Source organism: Ursus arctos, unplaced genomic scaffold (assembly GCF_023065955.2).
Source record: "Ursus arctos isolate Adak ecotype North America unplaced genomic scaffold, UrsArc2.0 scaffold_18, whole genome shotgun sequence".
NCBI classification, from domain to species: domain Eukaryota; kingdom Metazoa; phylum Chordata; class Mammalia; order Carnivora; family Ursidae; genus Ursus; species Ursus arctos.
In genome coordinates, this window is record NW_026622852.1 from 25,092,819 (window position 1) to 25,115,881 (window position 23,063).

Genomic DNA, 23,063 nt, shown 5'->3' on the forward strand with positions numbered 1-23,063 from the left:
AAGAGACACAATATTTAAATGGAAGTTTGGATTTTGGAGGCAACATATACCATATTTAGGTGCACTTCTGCAAAATATTTACTGGATATGACGTAAAGCTATGGTTTTGAATGAGGCCCAGAGCAAGGAAGGGCTGGGCAGCAAGTCCAGTTTCCAGGAAAGTCGCCCTGCTCCTTGGGTCTTATGGCTCATAAATCCAATGAACTTCAGGTTTTCTGTGGCAGACAAGGGTGCTATAGGAACCCCAATAGGAGAACGACGCCTTAGGGTGTTGGAGTAAGGCCACACCTCTTCTGCTAACATATGTCTATTTGAAAAGCAGCTCCTGATTAGCCACTGGGCCCTGGTCTAAAACTCAGACTCTAGTTCACACAGTGACAATGTGGCCTAACAGCATTACCTATAGAAGATCATGTAGTTGGGGGGCGCCTGGGTGGCACAGCGGTTAAGCGTCTGCCTTCAGCTCAGGGCGTGATCCCGGCGTTATGGGATCAAGCCCCACATCAGGCTCCTCCGCTAGGAGCCTGCTTCTTCCTCTCCCACTCCCCCTGCTTGTGTTCCCTCTCTCGTTGGCTGTCTCTATCTCTGTCGAATAAATAAATAAAATCTTTAAAAAAAAATAAAAAGTGCTCTCATTAAAAAAAAAAAAAGAAGATCATGTAGTTGGATGTGAACAGCATTCCATTGTTAAATGGTCATTGTCCTTATGAGATCAGGCCTTAGAAGTTTCAGAAAGCAGGAGTAAAAGCATGGGCAGGTGGCTCAGTTTCCTATTTGCATTGTTTTTCTTCTGATCACACTTACGCCTTCATGGGGACGTTTTCTACAGTTAACAGAGGGAGAAAATGCATGGTCTTGATTTTTAGATGGGTCTCTAAGGTATGCCGACCCTGAAAGAGTGGTGAAGGGAAATCCTTTCAGTGGGCAGAATTTCAGGCAGTACATTGAATGTCAACATTGTCGGGAAGGAGAGACGGCCTGAGGTTTAGAGGTGTACTAATTCACCTGCCGGGGGTGCCTACCTACCCTCACCTTTGTAAAGGCTTCCTTCACATTTTTTCCTACCCTCACCTTTGTAAAAGCTTCCTTCACATTTTTTCCCATTAAACCTTTTTGGACATGCCATTTATTTCCCACGCACATCCTGAATGAGATAAGAGTATAGTGCAGGGCTGGCATAGAAGTTTCAATTAAATTTTAACACTGTCTGCCTGGAATGCCTGTTGGGAAAGATCCTGAGAACCAGCAGGAAAGAGTGAAATAATGAAACAATAATAAACAAGGGATTTGTAACACATTCATTCAATAAATATTTGTTGAAGGCCCCCTATGTTCCAGACACTGTTCTTGGCACTGGGATATAGCAGTAAACAAAACAGACATTTCTGCTCTTGCAGTGTCCTTAATCTAATGAAGGAGACAGGCAATAAGCAAAACAAGAAAAATATATAGTATTTCAGATGACAGTAAGTGCTATGAAGAAAAATAAAGAAGGCCAGAGGGATAGGGAGCATTGGGGAGGGGGGTCAGGGAAAACTTCACTGAGAACATTTGAGAAGAAAGTTTGTGTGAAGAAGGTGAGGGAGAGAGCCATGCAGAGATCTGGGGAAGATGTTCCAGGTAAAGAAAATAGCGAGTGCAAAGATTTTGAGATGAGAGTGTGTTTGAGGAATAGAAAGGAGGTCAATGTTTGGGAGGCAAGGGAGCGAAGAATAGAGTGGTAGGAGTTACAGTCAGATAATAATGGGCCAAATGGTATAAGGCTTTGTAGGCCATTGTAGGGTTTATGTTTTCCTGTGAGTGAGATGGGGAACCACTGGAGGGTTGACAGAGGTGTGACATGATCTGACTTGTTTTAGAGGTTCCTCTGGCTGTCGGATGGAGAATAGGCCAAAGTAACGCAAGAAGGGAAGCACAGAGACCAGGTCAGAGGCTCCTGCGATAATTGAGGGGGGACATTATGTTACCAAGAGTTGGTAAGAAGTGGTTAGATTCTGGAAATATTTTGAAGGTAAAGTCATGGGCTTTGCTGAGGGGTTTGGCATAGACTGTGAGAGAAAGAAGAGGCAAGAATATTGCAATATTTTCGGCTTGAGCAATGTGATGGATGGAGTTGTATTTATCAAGATGTGGATGACTGCAGAGCAGTGGGTTTGTGGGAAGATCAGGGGACTCTCTTGACTTGTTAAGATGAAGCTGCTTTTGGACATATAAGTGGACATGTTAAGTAGGCAGCTGGTAATATGTATCTGAAGATCGGGGAGAGATTTTAGCTGAAGATGCAAATTTGGGAGCATATGGATGGTATTTGAGGCCGTAAGACATTGAGATCTCCAAGGAAGTATGGGTAGAAGAGGTTCATGTTCAAGCCCGGAAGCTCCCGACATGGACAGATCAGCGATAGGAAGAAGAATCAGGGAAGGAGGGGGGCTGTCAGGGTGTTATGATGGTACCCATTATCATGACAAAAAGGGAAAGGACACAGGGCCCATGGGTGGAAGGTTTAAAGCACCCACTCCTTAGCCTTTGGTTAAGATGATCCAGTGGGGGTGGAAATGGGAGCTTGGGTGCCAAGGAGGTGGGTTTGAGACAGTTCACTCTCTTCCCAGCCAAGTCGTCTTTGTGGGGTTCCTGGTTCAGTGTGAGCCCTGGACCAGTCACCTTACAGCTCAGGGCAGCCCATTCCAGCCTAGACCCACTCTCCTCCAAGGAGCCCACACAGTCTCCATGCTTCCTCGTCTAACCAAAATCCATGCTCCAGGAGCAGAGATCTTGGATGGTGGGCACCTTAGCTATTGGGGCAGGGGAGGTAGCCGCTGGGCCTGGGAAGTCAACCAAGTCCCTGGTAGGGGTGAGAGTACAGGGCAGTGAATGACGATGGGGAGAGGACCTCTATTAGGTGCTTAGTGTTCGTTGAATGGATGAATGTGTGTATTCCAAGCTGTGTCCCTGGAGCGGGGGTGGGGGGTGGGGGGTGGTGGTGGGGTGTGTGTGTGTGGTGAGTGTGTGTGTGTGTGTGTGGTGTGTGTGTGGTGTGTGTGTGTGTGTGTGTGAGGTGTGTGTGTGTGTGTGTGTGTGTGTGTGGTGTGTGTGGCTGTGTGTCACCCCTCCCAGGCCTGCAGAGGGCGCCCCAGCCTGGAAAGGGAGCCTCTGGAGTAGGGCGGGGCTCTGGTGGGGGGGTGAAGGGAAGCTGTGGCTGGCTGGGGGTTCTCTAGCAGGGGCGGGTGAAGACCCTGACTCGGCGGGCCCCTCAGACACGCTGAGGAGGGCGTTGGGCCCAAAGTCCCTGGGCCTGGGACGGCCTCTGGTGCTCTGCCCGCTCCAGGCACCCGCAGGCTCCCAGGCCGAGCGTCCTAGCCCGCCCCGGGGTCCGGGGAGCGTGCCGGACGCATGGAGGGGAGACTCGGGCCGTAGGTGGGACCGCACCCCCGAGGACGTGGGGCCAGCGTGGGTCTCGGATGTTTCCCGGGAAGCCGTTACCCCGGACTTAGCACAACAGCACTCCCCCCAGATTCCCGCCACTCAGGCCCTGAACCCGCCAGGTACGCTGCGGGCTGGCGGAGACGCGTGGGCGGGCGAAGGTCCGTATTTGGCTACGAATATTTCTCCCTTCCACTCCCACTCCAACCTACCCCGAGTCCGAGGCACCCGACGTAGAAGATTTGACATAATGTTCGCCTTAAAGGCTAAAGGAAGTTCACCTCACCTCCGGCACTTCCTTCACAGAATAACCTGCACCCGATCGATTCCTTACACCGATAATTACGCGGCCAACTCTAAGAAAACGTTTCTTTATTCAGCGGGGGTTTATTGAGAGCCTAACTGTGCCGGGCGCGAGCCTCCGCGCCAGAGGATGAAGGGCTTTAACGTAACATGGACACGAGCAGAAAAGGAGTTTGCGCTACTTGTCAGTGGACACAGGAAAACGCTAGGCCTCTGGCCTATCATGAGACACATTTGAGGACAAATAATAAAAACAATTTTAAAAATTGATCCCAGAAACATGAAGGAAACGAGAATAGAAAATTAAACGCACAAGTCTGCTGTTTGCCTTTAGCGGACGGAGGACGGCGGCGACGATGCTGCCTCCTGGTGGCGGAACGGGGCAATGACGCTATCACAGCCAGGTGGAGTTTCACGTGGTGGTCCTGATGGTGGCCACTGGGATTCTGAACCGAAATTGGCTCTGGCTGCTCAGGTGACCAAAAGCGGAGTTTGGTTATTTTAATATTAGATTGACTTTATTATTACCACAATCCGTAGCTCTAAGGCTAAAGTCTTCAAGAACACGGTATCGGAGTTAGCCTGGGATGTTTTGGTTTGCCACCAACAGAGAAAGGGATGTCTTGAAGAAAACAAAGCCTTCAGCTTCTTGGCATAGCTAACACATTCTCTGTAGGGGAACTGTAGACACCAATAGAAGAATTACAAATATAGGTGTTAGAAAACGAGGCTTGGTAACTTCAGCATTTATAAAAATGGCAAATCATTGGTCAAGACTGATGCCAAAGGACAGAAGTATTGATGATTTTAACAAAACAGTATAGTATCATTTTGTCCCAAAAATACAAGGAAAAATAGCACTCACAAGGGTACTTTTTTCCCCACAAGGTGTTTTTTCCCACAAGGAAAAAAACAGTGGGAAAGAAAAACAACTTCACAAGAGAGACCAGTGAAGCTGAAGACATTTTCACAGGTAAATGATTAAAGCTAGGAAACAAATTGATTTTGAGCTTCATAAACAGCAGGTATAAGCCCAGTCCCTCTGACCTTCCTGTGCTGTAATGCAAGGCAGGAGATGCCAAGTGTGTCAGTGGTGCTGTGCTGTTAGGTCCATATTGTTCCATTTTAAATTTTAATTATTTTTATTTTTTAAAGATTTTATTTATTTATGAGAGAGAGAGAGAGAATGCACAAGCAGCAGGGAGAGGCAAAGGGAGAGGGAGAAGCAGACTCGCTGATGAGCAGGGAGCCCAATGCAGGACTCGATCCCAGGACCCTGGGATCATGACCTGAGCTGAAGGCAGACGCTTAACCAACTGAACCACCCAGACACCTCATTTTTAATTTTTTAAAAAAGATTTTATTAATTTATTTGACAGACAGAGAGAGAGGCAGCGAGAGAGGGAACACAAGCAGGGGGAGAGGGAGAGGGAGAAGCAGGCATCCTGCTGAGCAGAGAGCCTGGATGCGGGGCTCGGTCCCCGGATCCCCGAGCGCCAGGATCATGACCTGAGCCAAAGGCAGACGCTTAACAACTGAGCCACCCAGGCGCCCCACCTCATTTTTAATTTTTAAAGGGAATATATCAAAAGAAAGAACCTGTCATTGGTGATCATGTCCCTCTAAAGGCTGGATTGATGAGTAGAGAATGAAGTAGTGACTAGCCGAAGTGTGGCCCAGGTACCGTGGGAGGCACGTGGCGGGGGCGGGGGGGGGGGGAAGTGTTAAGAAATCTGGCTGCTTAGTTTGGAATTAGTTTCAGGTTCATATGACTGAGGTTGTTAAGATGTTTTTATTAGCAGTAATTCTGGGAGATCTTACAAGCCCTGTCCATTCCTTACATTTTTATCAAAGGGCTGCTTAAAGGATTCACAAAGAGGGAAGACCAGGGGAAGCAGGAGGCTTCAGATTCTGAGGCAGCAGACAAGAAGGAGCTGGCCCACCATTTCGTAAGTATGTGTGTGTTATTTCATGGAAGAGATAATGACAAAATCATTTAAAAACATGGTATTAGGGGCACCTGAGTGGCTCAGTCGTTAAGTGTCTGCCTTTGGCTCAGGTCATGATCCCGGGGTCCTGAGATCGAGCCGGGCATCGGGCTCCCTGCTCAACATGAGCCTGCTTCTCCCTCTCCCTCTGCCTGCTGCTTCCCTTGCTGTGCTCTCTCTCTCTCTCTCTGTCAAATAAATAAATAAATAAAATCTTTAATAAGAACAACAACAAAACACATGGTATTAGTAATTTTCTGGATGGCCCTGAGGATGACTTAGTAGATAGTATTGACCCAGTTTTAAAGCAATGAAATGTTTTAGTTCTTCAATGTAAAGGAAAACTCTGGATTCCAGGGATTACAGTGAGTTTTCATGATGAGGGGGTGACGATTTTGTAAATTTTGAGGATGATTGATCTTTAGAATTTGTTTTCTTCTTTTCTTTTACATTTCTAGTACAAGTCATTAATTGTCTTCTTGTTGAACACTGGTATGCTAGTATTCAGTAAAATATTTATTTTTATATATGCATGAGTGAGGCATTGGAAGTTCTTCAAATTTATGATTTTATTATATGCTTTGTACCTGTTTTTATGGACATATCTCCTGTCTAAGCAGCGGTCTTTGGAAAGTTACCTTTATCTCCTCTCCCATTTGGGCCTTTACACACATACACACACCAAAAACATTTACTGTGGTTTTAGTTGGGGCTTAGGAAGAAGTAAAAATAAATGTATGTGTTTAATTTGCCGTCTTTACCCTGAACTCCTACTAGTCTTTGAATTTAATTGTGTTGATCTTTTCCTTTATGGTTTGTGTTTTATGGTTTTACATCTTAAGAAGTTCTTTTCCATTTCAAGGTTATAAACATACTCATCTATGGTTTTTTCTATTCCATGTATTTTAAACATTAGGTCTTTCATTTACCTCAAATGATGAAACATTTGAAAAATATTGAAGCTGTGATAATGGCAAGATAGAAGTATTTTTTAAAGATTTAATTTTTTTTATTAGAGAGAGAGAGCACACGCAGGAGAGAGCAAGTGGGAGGGAGGGAGAGGGACAAGCAGACTCCACACTGAGCATGGAGTCCAATGTGATGCTTGATCTCAGGACTCTGAGGTCTGGATCTGAGCCAAACCAAGAGTCGGAAGCTGTACCAACTGAGCCACCCAGGCGCCCCGCAAGATAGAGGTATTTTAAAAATGGAAGAGAAGTTAGAAAAAACAAGCCCTAAAGGCTGAGTGACAGAGGAAAAGTAAGCAAAGTGTACTACTTTGCTATGCAGGGAGCAATTACATGGTTATTACAATGTAAACGCCGATCATGATCTAAATATAGTGGTATGACTGTATGTAGAGGACAGGGTGACAGAAGAGGAGGGTTGGTAAGAGAGTTAAATCTCCACTTTAAAAAAAAATCTATTTTTAAAAAGATTTTATTTATTTGAGAGAGAGAAGAGAGCATGGGCGGGGGGTGGAGGTGGGGAGGAGAAGAGGGAGAGGGACAAGCAGGCTCTCAGCTGAGCAGGGAGCCAGACAGGGGGCTTGGTCCCAGGACCCTGAGATCATGACCTGAGCCAAAGGCAGATGCTGAACTGACTGAGCCCCCCAGGAGCCCCAAATCTCCACTTTTTGTAAGAGGAAGCCCATTGGCAATGTTTAAACTAGATAAAAAAAGAAACAGAAGTATGAACAAAATATTTAGACGTATAGCTCCAACTCCTAAAGAAGTAACTTAAGAGTTAAAATTTGCAGGAAATGGTTTCAGAATAAGCGATTTGGTACTTTTTGATATTTTAGAAACCATGAGTATGTATTATTTGATTTTTTAGAAATTATGCATCTTACAGAAAAAAGAAAGAACAGGATAACATTGCCAAAGATGAAGGCAGACAAGGAGAGTGGTCACTCGTCTTCTGACGGAATAAAGAGTATATTGCTTGCCTGCTCAGGGCAGGGTTTGAGGCACAAACAAGGCATGCAATGTGGCAGGATAATTTGGCAAAATTTTTTGTTTGTTCTGCCTGTGTGTTTCCCTTCTCTCTGGAGCGAGCAAGAATTTTGGCAGAGGAGAGGCATCCTGATGTCAAAGGCCCTCCTGCCTTTGTAAAAGTCTAAAGCAAACCTGGGAAGAGGTTATGCCCCAAGGGGCTGGGCAGAGGAAGGATTTTGAAGAGAGGTCTTTATGGCTGGGAGGGGATTGGTGTGTAGGTCCAGCAGTGGGCTGTGATGAAACAAGTGGCAGCGCCTGAGCCCATGGCTCTGGGGGTGTCTGGGGAAGCCAGGGTCAAGCCCAGAGGCTCTCATAGCTGAATTTCCGTGTCTCAAATATGACACAGAGCTAAGAGTTTGAGAGTCCAGCCCCTGAAGAGCCATACCAACTAGTACTCTAGGGGCCTTAGCATTCACTGGTAAGACTGATGTCCAGGGATGGGATGGTGCGGGGGGCAGGTAGGAAGCCTCCTCTGTGCCTTGGTGTTTCTCTGACCTTTGGCATAGCCCCTGGTAGGTGGGATCTCAAGACTGCCGGACGCTGATTCCTCATGAGCACTCCAGCGCAGGGGCTCAGAGTAGGATGAAGGTCATTGAGCGAACATTTTAAAATGCAGTGATTCTTGCACATCTGAGTTTGCAGACTAAGCTCACACCTGCTGCACAAGGATAGCTAGGGAGAGCCCCTGTTTTACTGGTTCCAGGAGGAGCAGACAGCAAGTGCTTTAATGAGTTCATAAGTAGTAAACGGTGTGGTGTGCTCGGGCTCCCACGGAAGGGAAAGGTGGTGGGGCGGTCAGCTCTAGCTTCTTACTCCTCACCCAGGGTCTATTTCCTTCTTTCTCACATGGCCTGGCCCCCCGATGGTCGTCCTTTTCCCTAGATAGGGGTGAAAGAGGGAATAAGAGGATCTCTGCTCTGGGGAGGAAGAGGTAGAGGAGAGCCAGGCAGGAGTATTTCTTGGAGAGGACACTGATTTACATCTGAATTCTGGGGTTCTAAATACCTGCCAGAGGTTAAAGGGGCTTGGTCTCCAGAGGTTAAAGGGGCTAAAGTACCCTAGGGGAGAAAAGAAGGGAAGGGGAGGAGGCTGTCCCAACTGGAAAGGAGCTGAGAGAGTCAAGAAGCCCAGATAGGGGGGCGCCTGGGTGGCACAGCAGTTGAGCGTCTGCCTTCGGCTCAGGGCGTGATCCCTGCGTTGTGGGATCGAGCCCCACATCAGGCTCCTCCGCTGTGAGCCTGCTTCTTCCTCTCCCACCCCCCCTGCTTGTGTTCCCTCTCTCGCTGGCTGTCTCTCTCTTTCAAATAAATAAATAAAATCTTAAAAAAAAAAAAAAAAAAAAGAAGCCCAGATAGGAATAGAGAAGCACACAGCCCTATTAAACAAAGAGGGACTCAACTTCACTGATTAGGGCTGAAGAGAATCCTCTTGGATGTTTGGGAAGGGATGGGGGTTCTGAAGGGATCCCAGAGCTGGAACTATGCTATAGGGTAGGTTTTAGTAGAATTTGAGTTTGCCTGTGTTACAGGTCTCCCTCCTGGGACCCTTCCAAAGAAGGACTTGGGAGTTCACATTCAGAAGGCCGCAGGGAAAGTAGAGGCAGTCCCAGGTAGAGCTAGGAAAAGATCTGGAGGTCACTCCTGGAGTGAGAGAATGCTGGACAGAATCAGGAAAGGGCTCTTTTCAGGGTCTCAGAGGCCTGCAGAGCCTTTGGGTATGTGTGCTGTGGGCCCACCATCTCTCATTGACGGGGATTTCTCAGAGACAAGGGGCAGCCCCAGTCTCTTCTACTGCCAGGGGACCTGGGGGGCAAAGAAACTCTTGGAGTAGGTGAGAAAATAGAATTTGCCAGGTGTAGCTCTTGGTTGGGACCCCAGAGTGTGTGAACCCACCCTGTAGTGACACTGGCTTCCCCATGGACACAAACACACTGGACAGATATTTGGGTGGGAAGCCAGAACAGGTTTTATTGTTAGGTATAAATCATATTTACGAGGAAGCAGTGGGGTGCAGTGGGAGCAGGGTCAGGTCCAGAGGGTCCTGGGTGACCTTTCCTCAGAGGGACAGTCCTGCTGCCTCCTCTCACTCTTTCTGGGAGACTCTCCCTCCTCTGCCTTTCTGGGCCTGGCCTGGTATGGGCAACTCAGCCATGCAGGGTAGGGCTGGGAATACAGAAGGGATGGTTGAAGCGGGAGAAGGGGTGAGGCAAGGCCAGCATGAGGTGGTTGCTCTGGGGCCCCTGAGTCCACCCTTTCTCCTAGCCCACTTCTTGCTCCTTGGATCGGGGCTCCAAGCCCTGGTCTGGCTGGTGGGGACCTCCTGGGCTTCAGGCTGGTCACTGTGCTACAGACCCTTTTGGGGCCTGTGGCTGTTCAGTCCTGGGAGGGCAGAAGAGGGGAGGGACTTGAGGGGCTGATGGAGGCTCCCCTTCACTTCCCTTCCCCCACCTCCCCTGTCCCTTTAGCTTCCTCACCTCTTACAGCCTTTGGAGCCCTTTCCCTTCTTGCCAGACTTGGGAGCCCCTCTGTCCTTCTTACAGCCCTGGACTGGTTTCTGTGGAGCTGGTGGCTGGTCCAGACGCTGCATCAGCTGCTGCACCCAGGTCTCTTTAGGGTCTGCACACAGCTCTGGTTGAGAGCGCTTCCGAGGTGAGAACCTGGGGGTTGGGCATTAGCAAGCCTGTCCTAGTCTTGCCCACCACGCCCTCCCCACTCAGCTGCACCCACCTTGCACTCACAGGATAGCCGGGATGGGGCAGCCCAAGCTTGGCTCCTGCTTCCGGTAGCTTCGGACAACCCGGGCGGGAATCTTCCTTAGGCTGTACTTGAGGCAGCAGTCCTGTGCCCCTCCATCACTGCCTGCAGGGTGGGGTTTACAGGGAGCCAGGGCTTCTTGTAGGCTTCCACCCAGGCCTCCCCTTGTCCCCATCCTAGGCAACTCCCTCCTTGGTACCTTGGGTCCAGGGGATGCAGAAGGCCAGGACCAGGACAAGGAGGCTCAGAGGCAGTGACTGAGCCATGGCGGTGGTAGAGGGTGAGTGTGAGGCCAGAGCGGTGGGAGAGGTGGACAGCTGCAAGCTGGGGGTCCGTGTGTCGGCTGGGATTGGTCTGTTGCCTATTTATGCAGGCAGACACTTTCACTTCCTCCACCCCAGTCACTCCGTCCAGGCAAGAATAGGGATCTCCCTCCTTTTCCTTCCTGCAAGGCAGATCCTGTCCTGGCACCCAGCCTCACTAGTATACGGAAACAAAGACTTCACACAGCTCAGCAGGGTCCCAAACTGCCGGAGTCTTTCTCCTCAATATCAGTTGATCTGTCAGGCCCTCTTTCCACCTTTGGCCAATTTGCCTATTTATTTTTTTGTTGCCTGTGTTTTTGGTGTCATATTTAAGAAACCATTGCCAAATCCAAGGCTATGAAGATTTCCCCTCGTTTTTTCCACGCAGCTTTATGGAGGTATAACTGAAAACTAAAATTGTATGTATTTAAAGCTTTACAATGTGATGATTTCATATAGGTATACATTGTGAAATAATTACCACAATCAAGTTAATTAACACCTCCATCACTTCACATAGTGACCTTTTTCTTTTTTTGTGGTGAGAATGTTTAAGATACACTCTCTTAGCAACTTTCAAGTATACAATATAGTATTATTAACTACAGTGACCATGTTGTACATTCAGTCCTTAGAACTTATTCATCTTATAACTGAAAGTTTGTACCCTTTGACCAACACTTTCCCATTCTCTCCCTGCCCCCCACCCCTGGCAACCACCACTCTGTTTCTCTGTGTTTTAATGTTTTTTTAATTGCACATATAAGTGATACCATGTAGTACTTGTGTTTCTCTGTCTGGCTTATTTCACTTAGTAAAAGGCTTTCCAGGTTCACCCATGTTGTTTCAAAGTTTCTTTCTCTTTTTAAAGACTGAATAATATTCCATTGTATGTATATACCACATCTTCTTTATCCATTCATCCATCAATAGACACTTCGGTTGTTTCCATGTTTTGGCTATTGTGAATAATGATACAGTGAACAAGGGAGGACAAATATCACTTTGAGGCAGTGGTTTCATTTCCTTTGGCTATATACCCAAAAGATCATATGATAGTTCATTTTTAATTATTTGAGGAATATCTATACTGTTTTTCATAATGGATGTGGCAATATACATTCTAATCGACAAAGTACAGGGATCCCTTTTCTCCACATCCTCTCCGACATTTGTTATCTCTTGTCTTTCTTTTTAACTTATTTATTTGAGAGAGAGAGAGAGAGTGCGCACAAGAGCACAAGGATGAACATGATTGGGGGAGGGGCAGAGAGAGAGAGGGGGAGAGGACCAGCGTGGGGGGGAGGGGCAGAGGGAGAGGGAGAAGTAGTTTCCCCGCTGAGCGCAGAGCCCCATGTGATGCAGGGCTCGATCCCAGGACCCTGAGATCAGGACCTGAGCAGAAGACCGACGCTTAACCGACTGAGCCACCCAGGCACCCCTATGTCTTGTCTTTTTGATACTAGGCATTCTAACAGGAATGAGGTGATATGTCATTGTGGTTTTTTTTAAGGCAGATGCTTAAGGACTGCACCACCAAGGCACCCCTATCATTGTGGTTTTGGTTTGCATTTCTCTGATGATTCTCCACACCTCCATGCCCAGTGCGGAGCCCGATGCCGAAATCAAGAGTTGGATCCTTAACTGACTGAGCTGCCCAAGAGCCCCGATTACTATAGCATTTTAATATAGTTTGAAATCAGGAAGTGTAATGTCTCCAGCTTAGTTTTCTTTTTCAAGATTCTGGCTATTTGGAGTCTTTTATGGTTCAATGTGAATTTTAGATTTTTCTTTTTTTCTATTTCTGTGAAAGAATGCCATTGGAATTCTGATAGAGATTGCATTGAATCTGCAGATCACTTTGGGTAATATGGACATTTTAACAATATTAATATTCCAATCAGAGAACACAGGATATCTTTCCATTTATTTGTGTCCTCTTTAATTTTTCATCAGTGTCTTATATTTTTCAGTATATAGGTCTTTCACCTCTGTGGTTAAATTTATTCCTAAGTATTTTATTGTTTTTGATGATATTGTAAGTGAGATTATTTCTTAATTTGTCTTCTAGATAGTTTGTTGTTAGTGTATAGAAATGCAATTGATTTTTGTAGGTTGATTTTGTATCCTGCAACTTTATTGAATTTATTAAACAGTTTTTTGGTGGAGTCCTTTGGCTTTTCTATATATAAGACCATGACATCTACAAGCAGAGACAGTTTTACTTCTTCCTTTCTGATCTGGATGCTTTTTGTTTCTTTTTCTTGCCTAATTGCTCTGGCTAGGATTTCTAGTACTGAGTTGAATAGAAGTGATCATAGTAAGCACTCTTGTTTTGTTCCTAATCTTCCCCAATATGGGGCTCAAACTCACAACCCTGAGATCAAGTCACATGTTCTACCAACTGAGGCAGCCAGGTGCCCCAAATATATATATTTTTTTAAGTAAACTTTATGCGCAATGTGGGGAATGAATTCAGACCCCTAGATTGAGAGTCTCAAGCTCTACTGACTGAGCCAGCCAGGTGCTCCAGTTTTGTTCCTAATCTTACAGAAAAAGCTTTCAAACTGTCACTCTTGAGGATGATGTCAGCTGAAAGCTTGTCATCTATGACCTTATTTATATTGAGGTACGTTCCTTCTATGCCTAATTTATTGAGAGTTTTTGTCATGAAAAGATGTTGAATTTTGTCAAATGCTTTTACTCCATCTGTTGAGATGATCATATAATTTTTATCCTTCATTCTGTTAATGTGGTGTTTCACATTTGTTGATTAGAATATATGACCCATCCTTGCATCCCAGGGATAAATCCCACTTGATCATAGTGTATGACTCTTAATGTGCTGCTGAATATGGTTTGTAAGTATTTTGTTGAGGATTTTTGCATGTATGTTAATCAGGGATATTGGCCTGTAATTTTCTTATCTTGCAGTGTTCTTGTCTGGCTTTGGTATCAGGGTAAGGCTGGCCTCATAAAATGAGTTTGGGAGTGTTCCTTTATCTTCAGTTTTGGGGAAGAGATTCAGAAGGATTGGTATTAATTCTTCTTTAAATGTTTGGTAGAATTCACCAGTGAAGGATTTACCTGGTAGAATTTACCAGGACCATCTATCTGGTCCTGGGCTTTTCTCTTTTGGAAGCTTTTTTTTTTTTTTTCTTATTTAATGTCATAACAAGTTATAGGTCTATTTAGATTTTCTATTTCTTCATGATTCAGTCTAGGTAGGTTGTATGTTCCTAGGAATTTATCCAATCTTTTAGATTATCCAGTTTGTTGGTATATGACTTTTCATCATGATCTCTTATGATCCTTTGTATTTGGGTGGTATCAGTTGGAATGTCTTCTTTTTCATTTCTTATTTTATTTTCCAATAGAAACCTCCACCTGTTTCCATTGCTGCACAAATTTGCATCCCCATGAACAGTGTACTATGGTTCCCTTTTCTGCACATTCTCACCAACACTTGTTATTTTTTGTCTTTTTGGTAATAGCCAATCTGACAGGTGTGAGGTGATAGCTCATTGTTTTGATTTGCATTTCCCTGATGATTAGTGATGTTGAGCATCTTTTCATATGCCTGTTGGCCATCTGTTTGTCTTCTTTGGAAAAATGTCTATTCAGATCCTCTATTTTTAAATTGGGTTTTTTAAAATATTAAGTTGTATGAATTCTTCATATATTTTGGATATTAGCTTCTTCTTGGATGTGTGATTTGCAGATACTTCCTCTGATTCAGTAGGTTGCCCTTCATTTTGTTGATGGTTTCCTTTGCTGTGCAAAAGCTTGATATAATCCCATTTGTTTATTTTAGCTTTTGTTGTCCTTGCTAAAGGAGATTGCCCCCCCCCAAATATATTGCTAAGACTGGTGTTAAAGAGGGGTGCCTGGGTGGCTCAGTCGGTTAAGCGTCTGCCTTTGGTTCAGGTCATGATCCCAGCATCCTGGGCTCGAGCCCCAAGTTAGGTCTCTGCTCAATGGGGAGTCTGCTTCTCCCTCTGCCCCTTCCCCTGCTTGTGCTCTCTCTCTCTCTCGTACTTGCTCTGAGCTCTCTCTCTCTCAAATAAAATCCCCCCCCCTTTTTTTTTAAAGAGTGATGTCTTAGAGCTTACTGTCTGTGTTTTCTTTTAGGAGTTTTATGGTTTCAGGTTTTATACTCAAGTCAGACTCAATAATTTCAATTGCCTTATCTTCAAGATCCTTCCTTCTCCTTCTCGTTTGTTGTTGAATTTCCCCAGTGAATTTTTTCACTTAAATTATTGTATTTTTGGCTCAGGGCACCTGGGTGGCTTAGTCGTTTAAGTGTCCAACTCTTGGCTTTGGCTCAGGTCATGATCTCAGGGTCCTGAGATAAAGCCCTGAGTCAGACTCCATGCTCACTCTCCCTCTCCCTCTGCCCCACCTCTCTCTCATATAAATAAATAAAATCTTTAAAAATTAAATTATTGCATTTTTGGCTCTAGAATTTTTGTTTCATTTTTAATAATTTGTACCTCTCTATTGATAGTCTCATTTTGTTCATACATCATTTTTGAGATTCCCCTTAGTTCTTTGCCCATGGTATCCTTCAGCTCTTTGAACATATTTAAGACAGTTAATTTAAAGTCTTCATCTAGTATGTCCAATGTGTGGGCTTCCTTATGGATGATTTCTGTCAAATACTTTTTCTCCTGTGAATGGGCTATATTTTCCTGTTTTTTTGTATGTCCTGTAATTTTTTTTTGAGAACTTGACATTCTGAATATTATAATGTGGTATCTGTGGAAATCTGATTCTTTCATTCCTCAGGGGTTGCAGATATTTGTTTGTTAAGGGCTGCAGCCACATGATTTGACTTTTCCAAGCAATTTTTGCCAGGTGTGTATTCTTTGTTGTGTGTGGTCCCTGAGGTTTCTGTTCTGTTATCTCTGCAGTTCGCAGTGGCCTGACAAAGGTTTCTCTGTCTCCCATTAAAATGGTTCTGTCTCTTTTAATATTGTGATTTATGCCACTGTGGAAGCTGCTGCAGCCCAAGAGGGCTGCAACCAAGGCATGCATCTGCACCTGTCCCTCAGAGAACCACCAGACCAACCAAAATGCACAATCCCTAATTTTTGGAGGACAAGATTCTCTGCTACCAGCCAGACACTCCAGGAATGTGGGCCACTTTCCCTACAGCGTTAGCTAGTAGCCAGTTGATGCATCATGCTCTCTTATGAAAGATCAAGCATCCTCTCCCTTCATCAAACACACCCCTGATTGTTATAAGTATCTAATCAAGTTACAGAGAGTTCTGAAATAGGTACTTCCAATTGCTCTTTCCAGTTCAATGGTTGCTTCAATGGGGGACCAAGCCCTAGAGCTTACTACTCTGCCATTTTGCATGCTGTCGTTCCTGTAGTTTAGTTTTTAACATTTTAAATCTTTTATCCATTTGGAATTTATGCTCATGTATGGTGTGAGTATTATTAGGTCATGATTTGAATCTATGTTTAAAACCAGATTGGGACCTCAGAGTTGCGATTATTAGGTTAGGACTGGAAAATCCATCTAGTTCCCAGCGTGCTAAACTCTGTACCATGCCCCCTCCTCCCCAGGCTTAGCCCAGATTTCTGAAGGACAGCTTGTATGGGGATAGGGAGACCATAGAGAGATGTGGAAAGGATAAGAATTGGGAACAATAAAGTCAGGACAGGGTGGGCCAAGTACAAGATAGTGACAGAAAGATTACACCCATGATAGGGGTGTTTTTGTGAGATGCAGAGGGGTTGGGGATTGGAGATGGGAATATTGTTGGATGGGGATGAGGATGCGGTGTTTTATCCCAAGGCCCACTGAGTAGAGGGACTGGAATATGAGTGAATTAAAGGAGAGATAATTGAGCTCTTGAGCCTGAGGTTTTACAACAGGCTGAGACCTTAAGCAGAGCAGGGAGTGCCTCAGCTGGCAAGAGGCTGGCATTCTTGGCACAGGACTGGGCAAAAACAAAGAGATAAGATTTCTTGGGCCATTTACCTGGTCTGATGGTAGATCCTGGCACCAGAAAGCTTTTAATTCCCATATCTTCGATTTCTCCTTTCCCACCTACCCCACCCTCTGTGGAAGTGACTAAGTAAGGAGTGAGCATTCTGTTTCTGAAGAGTTCCCAGAGAGGTAGGATATCATGGGTCTGGGCGGGGGGCATGTAGATGATTCCAGAGTCATATCATATTAAAGTGTTTCTACTGTTTCCAAATTTGGCTGTACTCAGAATCACATAAAGAGCTCATTAAAAATACAGAATTAGAGACACCACCCTAGACCATCTTTTTTTTTTTTAAAAAAGATTTCATTTATTTATTTATTTATTTGAGAGAGAGAGCCAGCAGGGGAAGGAGCAGAGAGAGAAGGACAAGCAGACTCGGTGCTGAATGTGGAACCCAACCTGGGGCTCAAACCCATGACCCTGAGATCATGACCCAAGCCAAAATCAAGAGTTTGACGCCCAACTGACTGATCCACCCAGACACCCCCCCTCCCCAGACCATCTTAAATAGAATCTTAGAATAGAGCCAAAAGATCTGCATTTTTTAAAAGTTCTCCAGGTACTTTCAAACATTTGGTGGAGTGGGGATGGAAGAGCCACCTGGGTCTATTTTGTTCCCCATCCCAAACTCCAGATGGGCACGGAGCCTGTAGTAGGTAACAAAGATGGTTTGGGGGAAGGGGAAGCTAGAGTGATACACCTGCAACCTTCCTGAGGGATGGGACTTTCTGGCCTGGCATAATATATAGGAAAAGGGAGAGCATGGCTGGGAAGAGTTGGGGACTGTGCTATTTCCTCCCCTAAAATCCCGGGTTCCCTCTATCTTCCAAGATGTCTTGTTCTTTTCCTTGTTTATGGCATCATGGAGGGAGGCTCTTTTTTTGTCAGATGGTGTCCACAGCCCCCTTAGGTCCCATCCTTGACTGCCTTTCCTCCACTCAGGAGGCTTTTCCTAGGATCTACTATAAGTCCCTAATTCTGAACTTGAGCTTGTAGTGGTAGATCAGCTATAGGGAGATGTTTCATCCTGGAGTATTGGGGCCTCTGTGCTTATTCCTAGGACTTAGAACCTAAGTTAGGGGTGCTGAGAAAAGCAAGGTAAAGAGTAGAGGCTTTACTGGAGGTAGATACTTGACCGAACAAAAAGCCAGAACTGGAAAGATCTGCTCTCAGAGCAAGAAGGTGACAGCAAGTCTGCCACACACTAGGCTGCAGGTTAATGAGCCTATGAGGTGGAAGTGGGGGTCATGGCAGGGAGGCAGTGAGGGAGTCTGGAAGGTAGTGGAGCCCTGGTATAGATACAGTCCAAAGGAGAGGGGTTGAGACAATGGAAGGAGTTGTTATCCTTCTCTGGGAACTCAAGTCTGCCACACGGCCTTTTCTCTGCACTCAGCTGCTGGCCTGGGTTCATTCCACCCGTAATTCCACTTGAACCCTAAGGTTGGTGCAGGGGTCTGGAGCTTGCAACCCTGAAACAAGCCCCTCTTTTGATCCTCAGGATAAGCAGGAATGTAGACATTGGGGAAGGGAACACAGAGAATTGGATGACTTTCTGTCTAACAAGGGTCAAACAGCCTGGGCACCTTGGTGCTCCTGGGTTCTCAGCTGAACACTGAACCCTCCAGGGACATCCTGCCCTGATAACTATGCAGATGTTACTGAAGGAGCTACTGAGTTCCTGGAGTGCAGATGACCCATACTGTCACAAATGTGTTATATTTGTGGGCCTAGTGGAGGTGCAGACATTATTCAGTGTGTAGCTATCTAGGGTTAGGTAACTGCTTAGAATAGCACTGATGTAGTTGGTTACAGATTGGAGGTAGACAGTGGTAAGCATAACATCAGGTAAAGATTTTGGGAGTAATACCCACCAGCATTATCTTGAAAGGTCTGCTTTATTCTTCCCTTAGGGACTGTGTCCGCTGAGAGGCTGGGGGTCAGGACCTTGCAGTAAAGTGGGGACACTCCTGGGGATGGGGATGGGTGTGTAGGTGAGGGATGGGGCTGCTGAAGAGGGCAGTGGACTCACTTGCTGACCTTGTCATTTCTTTGAAAGCCCACAGCCAAGTTGCTGAGACCAGGGGTATGCATGTGAATCCAAGACTGCCCTTATTAAAGGACAAGCAATGAGACAGAAATTAGAAAGCGGAGTTTAGAGGAGAGAGAGACAGGCCTGGTTTAAAGTGTTCCAGGAGGCTTTATGGAGGAGAGCAACTTTGAGGGATGAATTTGGACTGCATTTGTGTTTGTAGGCCTGCAAGATGGTCTGTGTCTGTTTGCAAGCGTGGAGACTGTCTTTGTGCCTGCATGTGTGCCTGTGCCAGCATCTGCTCCTGCATGTCTGACTCAGGATGTTCTTGAGTCTGAGTAGGTGTGTTTCCTGACATGTCTCTGGGTACTCTGAATTAGTTTTGGAGTGGCAACATTTATGTGTGTCTTTGTGTTTATGTATCTGTGTGGCTGGATATCTGTGTCCATGTGTCTCTGACTATGTGTGGGATTCTGCTCTGGCCTCTCACTTTACCCTGCCCCTCTCCCCTGACACTCCCCAGCTGCCAGCGTCATTTACCGCAAGGGATGGCTTCCGTTCCCTTCCCGCCGTCTGGATTCCCACGGGTCCAGTTGCCTGCCCAGGGTCCTGCCCCTGTGGCCTGTGTAGCAGGCTCGACCTTGGGAGCGATACACTCTGGAAAGCCCCCAATATGCTCCTTGCCTGGCCATGGACCCAGAGAAGTTACAGTGGAGAAGAGGCGCAAGGCGGGAAAAGGGGGGGCAGTTGGCAGAGCCCACCCCTCCTTCTGGAAACAGAGATCTCCCTCTGGCCCCTTCCCAGGCCCCCTTTCCCTCCCCATGCTCTCATCCAGACCAAGTATTCAGGGTCCTGGCCTCACTGTCTCTGGGGATAGGAATGAACAGTCCTCTGCAGGCCCAGCCAGAGCATAGGGATCTGGTCCTCTGTGTCCCCCAGCACCTTACACTCCTGCATTGTATTCATTCCTCATCTCCCCACCTGAAGTCCAGGCTGTCTTCCCTTCTTTCCTCTTCCTACATTGGACGCAGCAACTGTTCTTGTTCTTCATTCTATGACAGCCCCACCTCTGCCATGGGCCCCTGATGCAGGTAGAAGGTTAGGCTTTGGGTGGCTGGGAAAGAGCAGAAGCCCAGCCCCCTCCCACGTGGTGCAGAGAGTAGCATCTGTGGGGTTTATTCCTGTTCTCATTCTGTGTTCACTGCTCTCCCTGGATGAGCTGTGGTAAGCAGGTACAACAATGAAGCAGTCACGGTCTCTATTCTCTAGGACTCAGTGCTTGACAGGAGAAGCGATTTTGTGGAGAAGCCACTTTCCTCCACTGCAGGTGGTCAGTTGCCTGAAATTCTCTCCGTAGAATTCTTAGGTGTCCTCTGCAGAGGTCAAGGGAAGGGCTCCAGAAGGTCAGAACCTTTCACCAGGACATGTGACTTCAGAGGGCCAGAGGTGAACTCCAGAGTTCCTGAGCAAGCACTGATATATTCTTAGCATCTTCCATCAATTCTGGAGTTGTAAATGCTTGAGTTTCTATCCTCCAGGGGCCTTTTACTCTGATTTTACCTCTCTTGAGCCTAGGGAAAGCTGGAGGGTGGGGGTTGTGCTAGGGTTATGGGATGAGATGAACAAGGCTTCATCCCTCAAGAACACGAGTCACAGGCTCTGAGCCTGTCTTCTCTCAGCTCTTGACTTTGCTGAAAACTGAGAATCCTGAAGGCGTTTGTTCCGGCTCATCTTTATGCCCTCAACCCTCTGTTGTAGGACTTTAGCCAGCACTATGAACTCACACTGCTCTGGGACAGGTAGGAGCCTGTGGGGACCATGGGAAGGACCTGTTCCACTTAAGTCAGGATGTGTGCACATTAACCTTGGCTTCCCACATGATGCTGCTGTGACCTTTCTGGGTCATTCCCTTCATGGTGCCTCCCTCTTTTATCTCCTTGCTCTGTGGCTGTCTGCCCAACTCCCCCCAGGCAGGGAGGATGTGCCTGTCACAAGACCTCCCATGATCTCTGGGGATGCTTTAGGAAAACACCTGGAGGGTGTTGGTTCAGCAGGACTGGGCCCTGTGCCTCCTTACCCTGAGGGTCACAACAGGGGCTGAGCTCCCATCCTTTAGGCAGAGTCACCATTCAGAGGAGGAACACATTCATGCTTCTTCTCATCCTGGCTTTTCTGCATCCTGCTAGCAGTGGACACACTGGGTTCTATCAGAGGAAGAGAGTCCTGCCACCTGTTGGTTTGATGGGATGTTGAGTCATCCTGGATTTCCTTAGGTATTAGTAAGGCAGGGGTGTCCCATAGTCCCCCATCCCACATTATAGGGACACTACAGCACTTCCTCCACTTCCTTGAGCTCTTGGCTCCCGTGAGGTAGGTCAGAAGGTGAGATGCTACCTTTTGAGAGATACAGAGTGTTCAAAACAGAGATTCTTTCCATCCATTCAGGGCAGCCTCTTTGTCTTTTTGCCTTCCAGTTCTCTCTTCCCACTTCCAAACTACCCTAGTCCCTGGGTGGACACCAGGACATCACAGCTGCCCTATTTCTCTTGTCTCAAGCCCCCTCCTCTTCCTTATGTTCCATGCATTTAGAGCTTTCTCTGCCATCTCTTCTACTGTGTTCCAAGAGCAACTGTTTTACACATATGATCACCAACTTCAACCACTTTTTCTGACCACCTGGGCTCACGTGCTACTACTGATTTCTTAGGTCCTAAAAATAACTCACCACAGTAATTTCTAGAATTCTGCTCCACCTCTGGCTTTGGCTTTCCATTTTGTCCTTCCCCCCTATTTGCTATGATCCTTTCCTAGCTCCTCTTTCTCCCTTCTAGATCTTTGTCCCCACTCTCTTATTTGTGGGGAAACCTTTCTTCTCTTGATATACAAAGTCCTCCCTCATTAATGTCACCTTCTTTTTACTTACCACCAGTGTCTGTGCTTAGTCAAGGCCAACCCCTCTTTTTGGAGACTCACTCCTATTCTGTTACTTTGCTGTCCTGCATTGTCAACTTATTCCTTTCCATTGGGTCTTTTCTATCAATGTCCAACATGCTATGTCTCCCACCTTTAAAAACCCTAGTCTATGTCCTCATTTTTCTGCATGTCTGTGGAACAGAATTCCTTGAAACTGTTGATTATACTTGCTGTCACCAATTGCTCTTCCATTCTCTCTTGGATCCACTCCAATCACACCTTCATCTCCCTTACTCACTTGAGTCTATTCTTCTCAAATCATGAATGATCTTTATGTTGCTAAACCTAACAATCATCTCTGAGTCCTCATCTTACTTGGCTGATTGGCAAATTTTCATGCAGTTGCTCACTTTCTCCTTGCAATACTCTTCTTTCTTGGCTTCCAGTATATTATATTCTGTTTTTCTTCCTACCTCCCTAGCTACTACTTTGCAGTCTCTACTTATTTGTTCCTGCATTTGCCCCAGCCCCTAATTTGTTAGAGTATCTCAGAGCCCAGTCCTTAGATCTCTCCTTCATTTACACTCATTTCTTTGGTGATCCTATCCATTCTCATGGTTTTACATCTACCTTCTATTATCTCTCTCTCTCTCTCTCTCTCCTTCTCTTTCTATCGAATCATCCACAGCTAGCCAGGACCCTCCCTGCGGACCATCAGGCTTCTGTGTTGAGAACAGATTGTTGAGATATGGTCTCAGGAAGAAGCTGGGAAATTAAAGTTATAAGGCTACTGCAGTAATCATAGTAGCAGACAGTGAGAAGTGGTCATGTTCTCAGTTCATTTTATAGGCGGAGACAGCAGGATTTGCTGCTGGATTGGATATAGACTATGGAAACAAGGTCAAAGATGACACCAATATTTTTGTCCTGAGAAAATGATAAGATGGAGTTGCCATTAAGTGATATGGTAAATACTGTCCTAGAAGTGTGATTGCGTGATGGTGATGGGTGGGGAATCAGTTGCTCACTTTTCTATAGTTTGAGATGAATATTGGACATCCAAGCATATATTTTGATTAGACAATATTGGCATGTGATACTCTATCCCATGAGATCACGAGCTCTGTTGTGTAAGTCCTCTGTTTTCTTCATTGTTGTGTTTGCTATAGTACCTTGCATATAGTAAGTACTCAAATATTTTTATTGTTGAATGACACTTCTCAAAGTCATTCTTACTGTGATCTTACTGGATTCTTACTGGGGTCCTCTTAGCTGAGTTCTTCCTCCTGTGATAGGATCCCCCATTCCATAGAACTCATCATACTAATGTAGTGATTTGTCTGCTCCCCAG

The 23,063-nt window shown here is 45.9% G+C and overlaps 1 protein-coding gene across 1 annotated transcript; it reads right to left on the reverse strand.

The window, feature by feature from the left end:
- Positions 1 to 9,649: 9,649 nt before the first annotated feature.
- Positions 9,650 to 10,828, reverse strand: CCL21 (C-C motif chemokine ligand 21). Its single transcript, XM_026506325.4, has 4 exons — positions 10,661 to 10,828; positions 10,446 to 10,566; positions 10,182 to 10,364; positions 9,650 to 10,086 (listed from the first exon to the last, which is right to left on the reverse strand). Exons 1-4 carry the CDS (start codon positions 10,725 to 10,727, stop codon positions 10,044 to 10,046), a joined length of 414 nt encoding a protein of 137 aa, XP_026362110.1. The 5' UTR covers positions 10,728 to 10,828; the 3' UTR covers positions 9,650 to 10,043.
- Between the last annotated feature and the right edge of the window lie 12,235 nt (positions 10,829 to 23,063).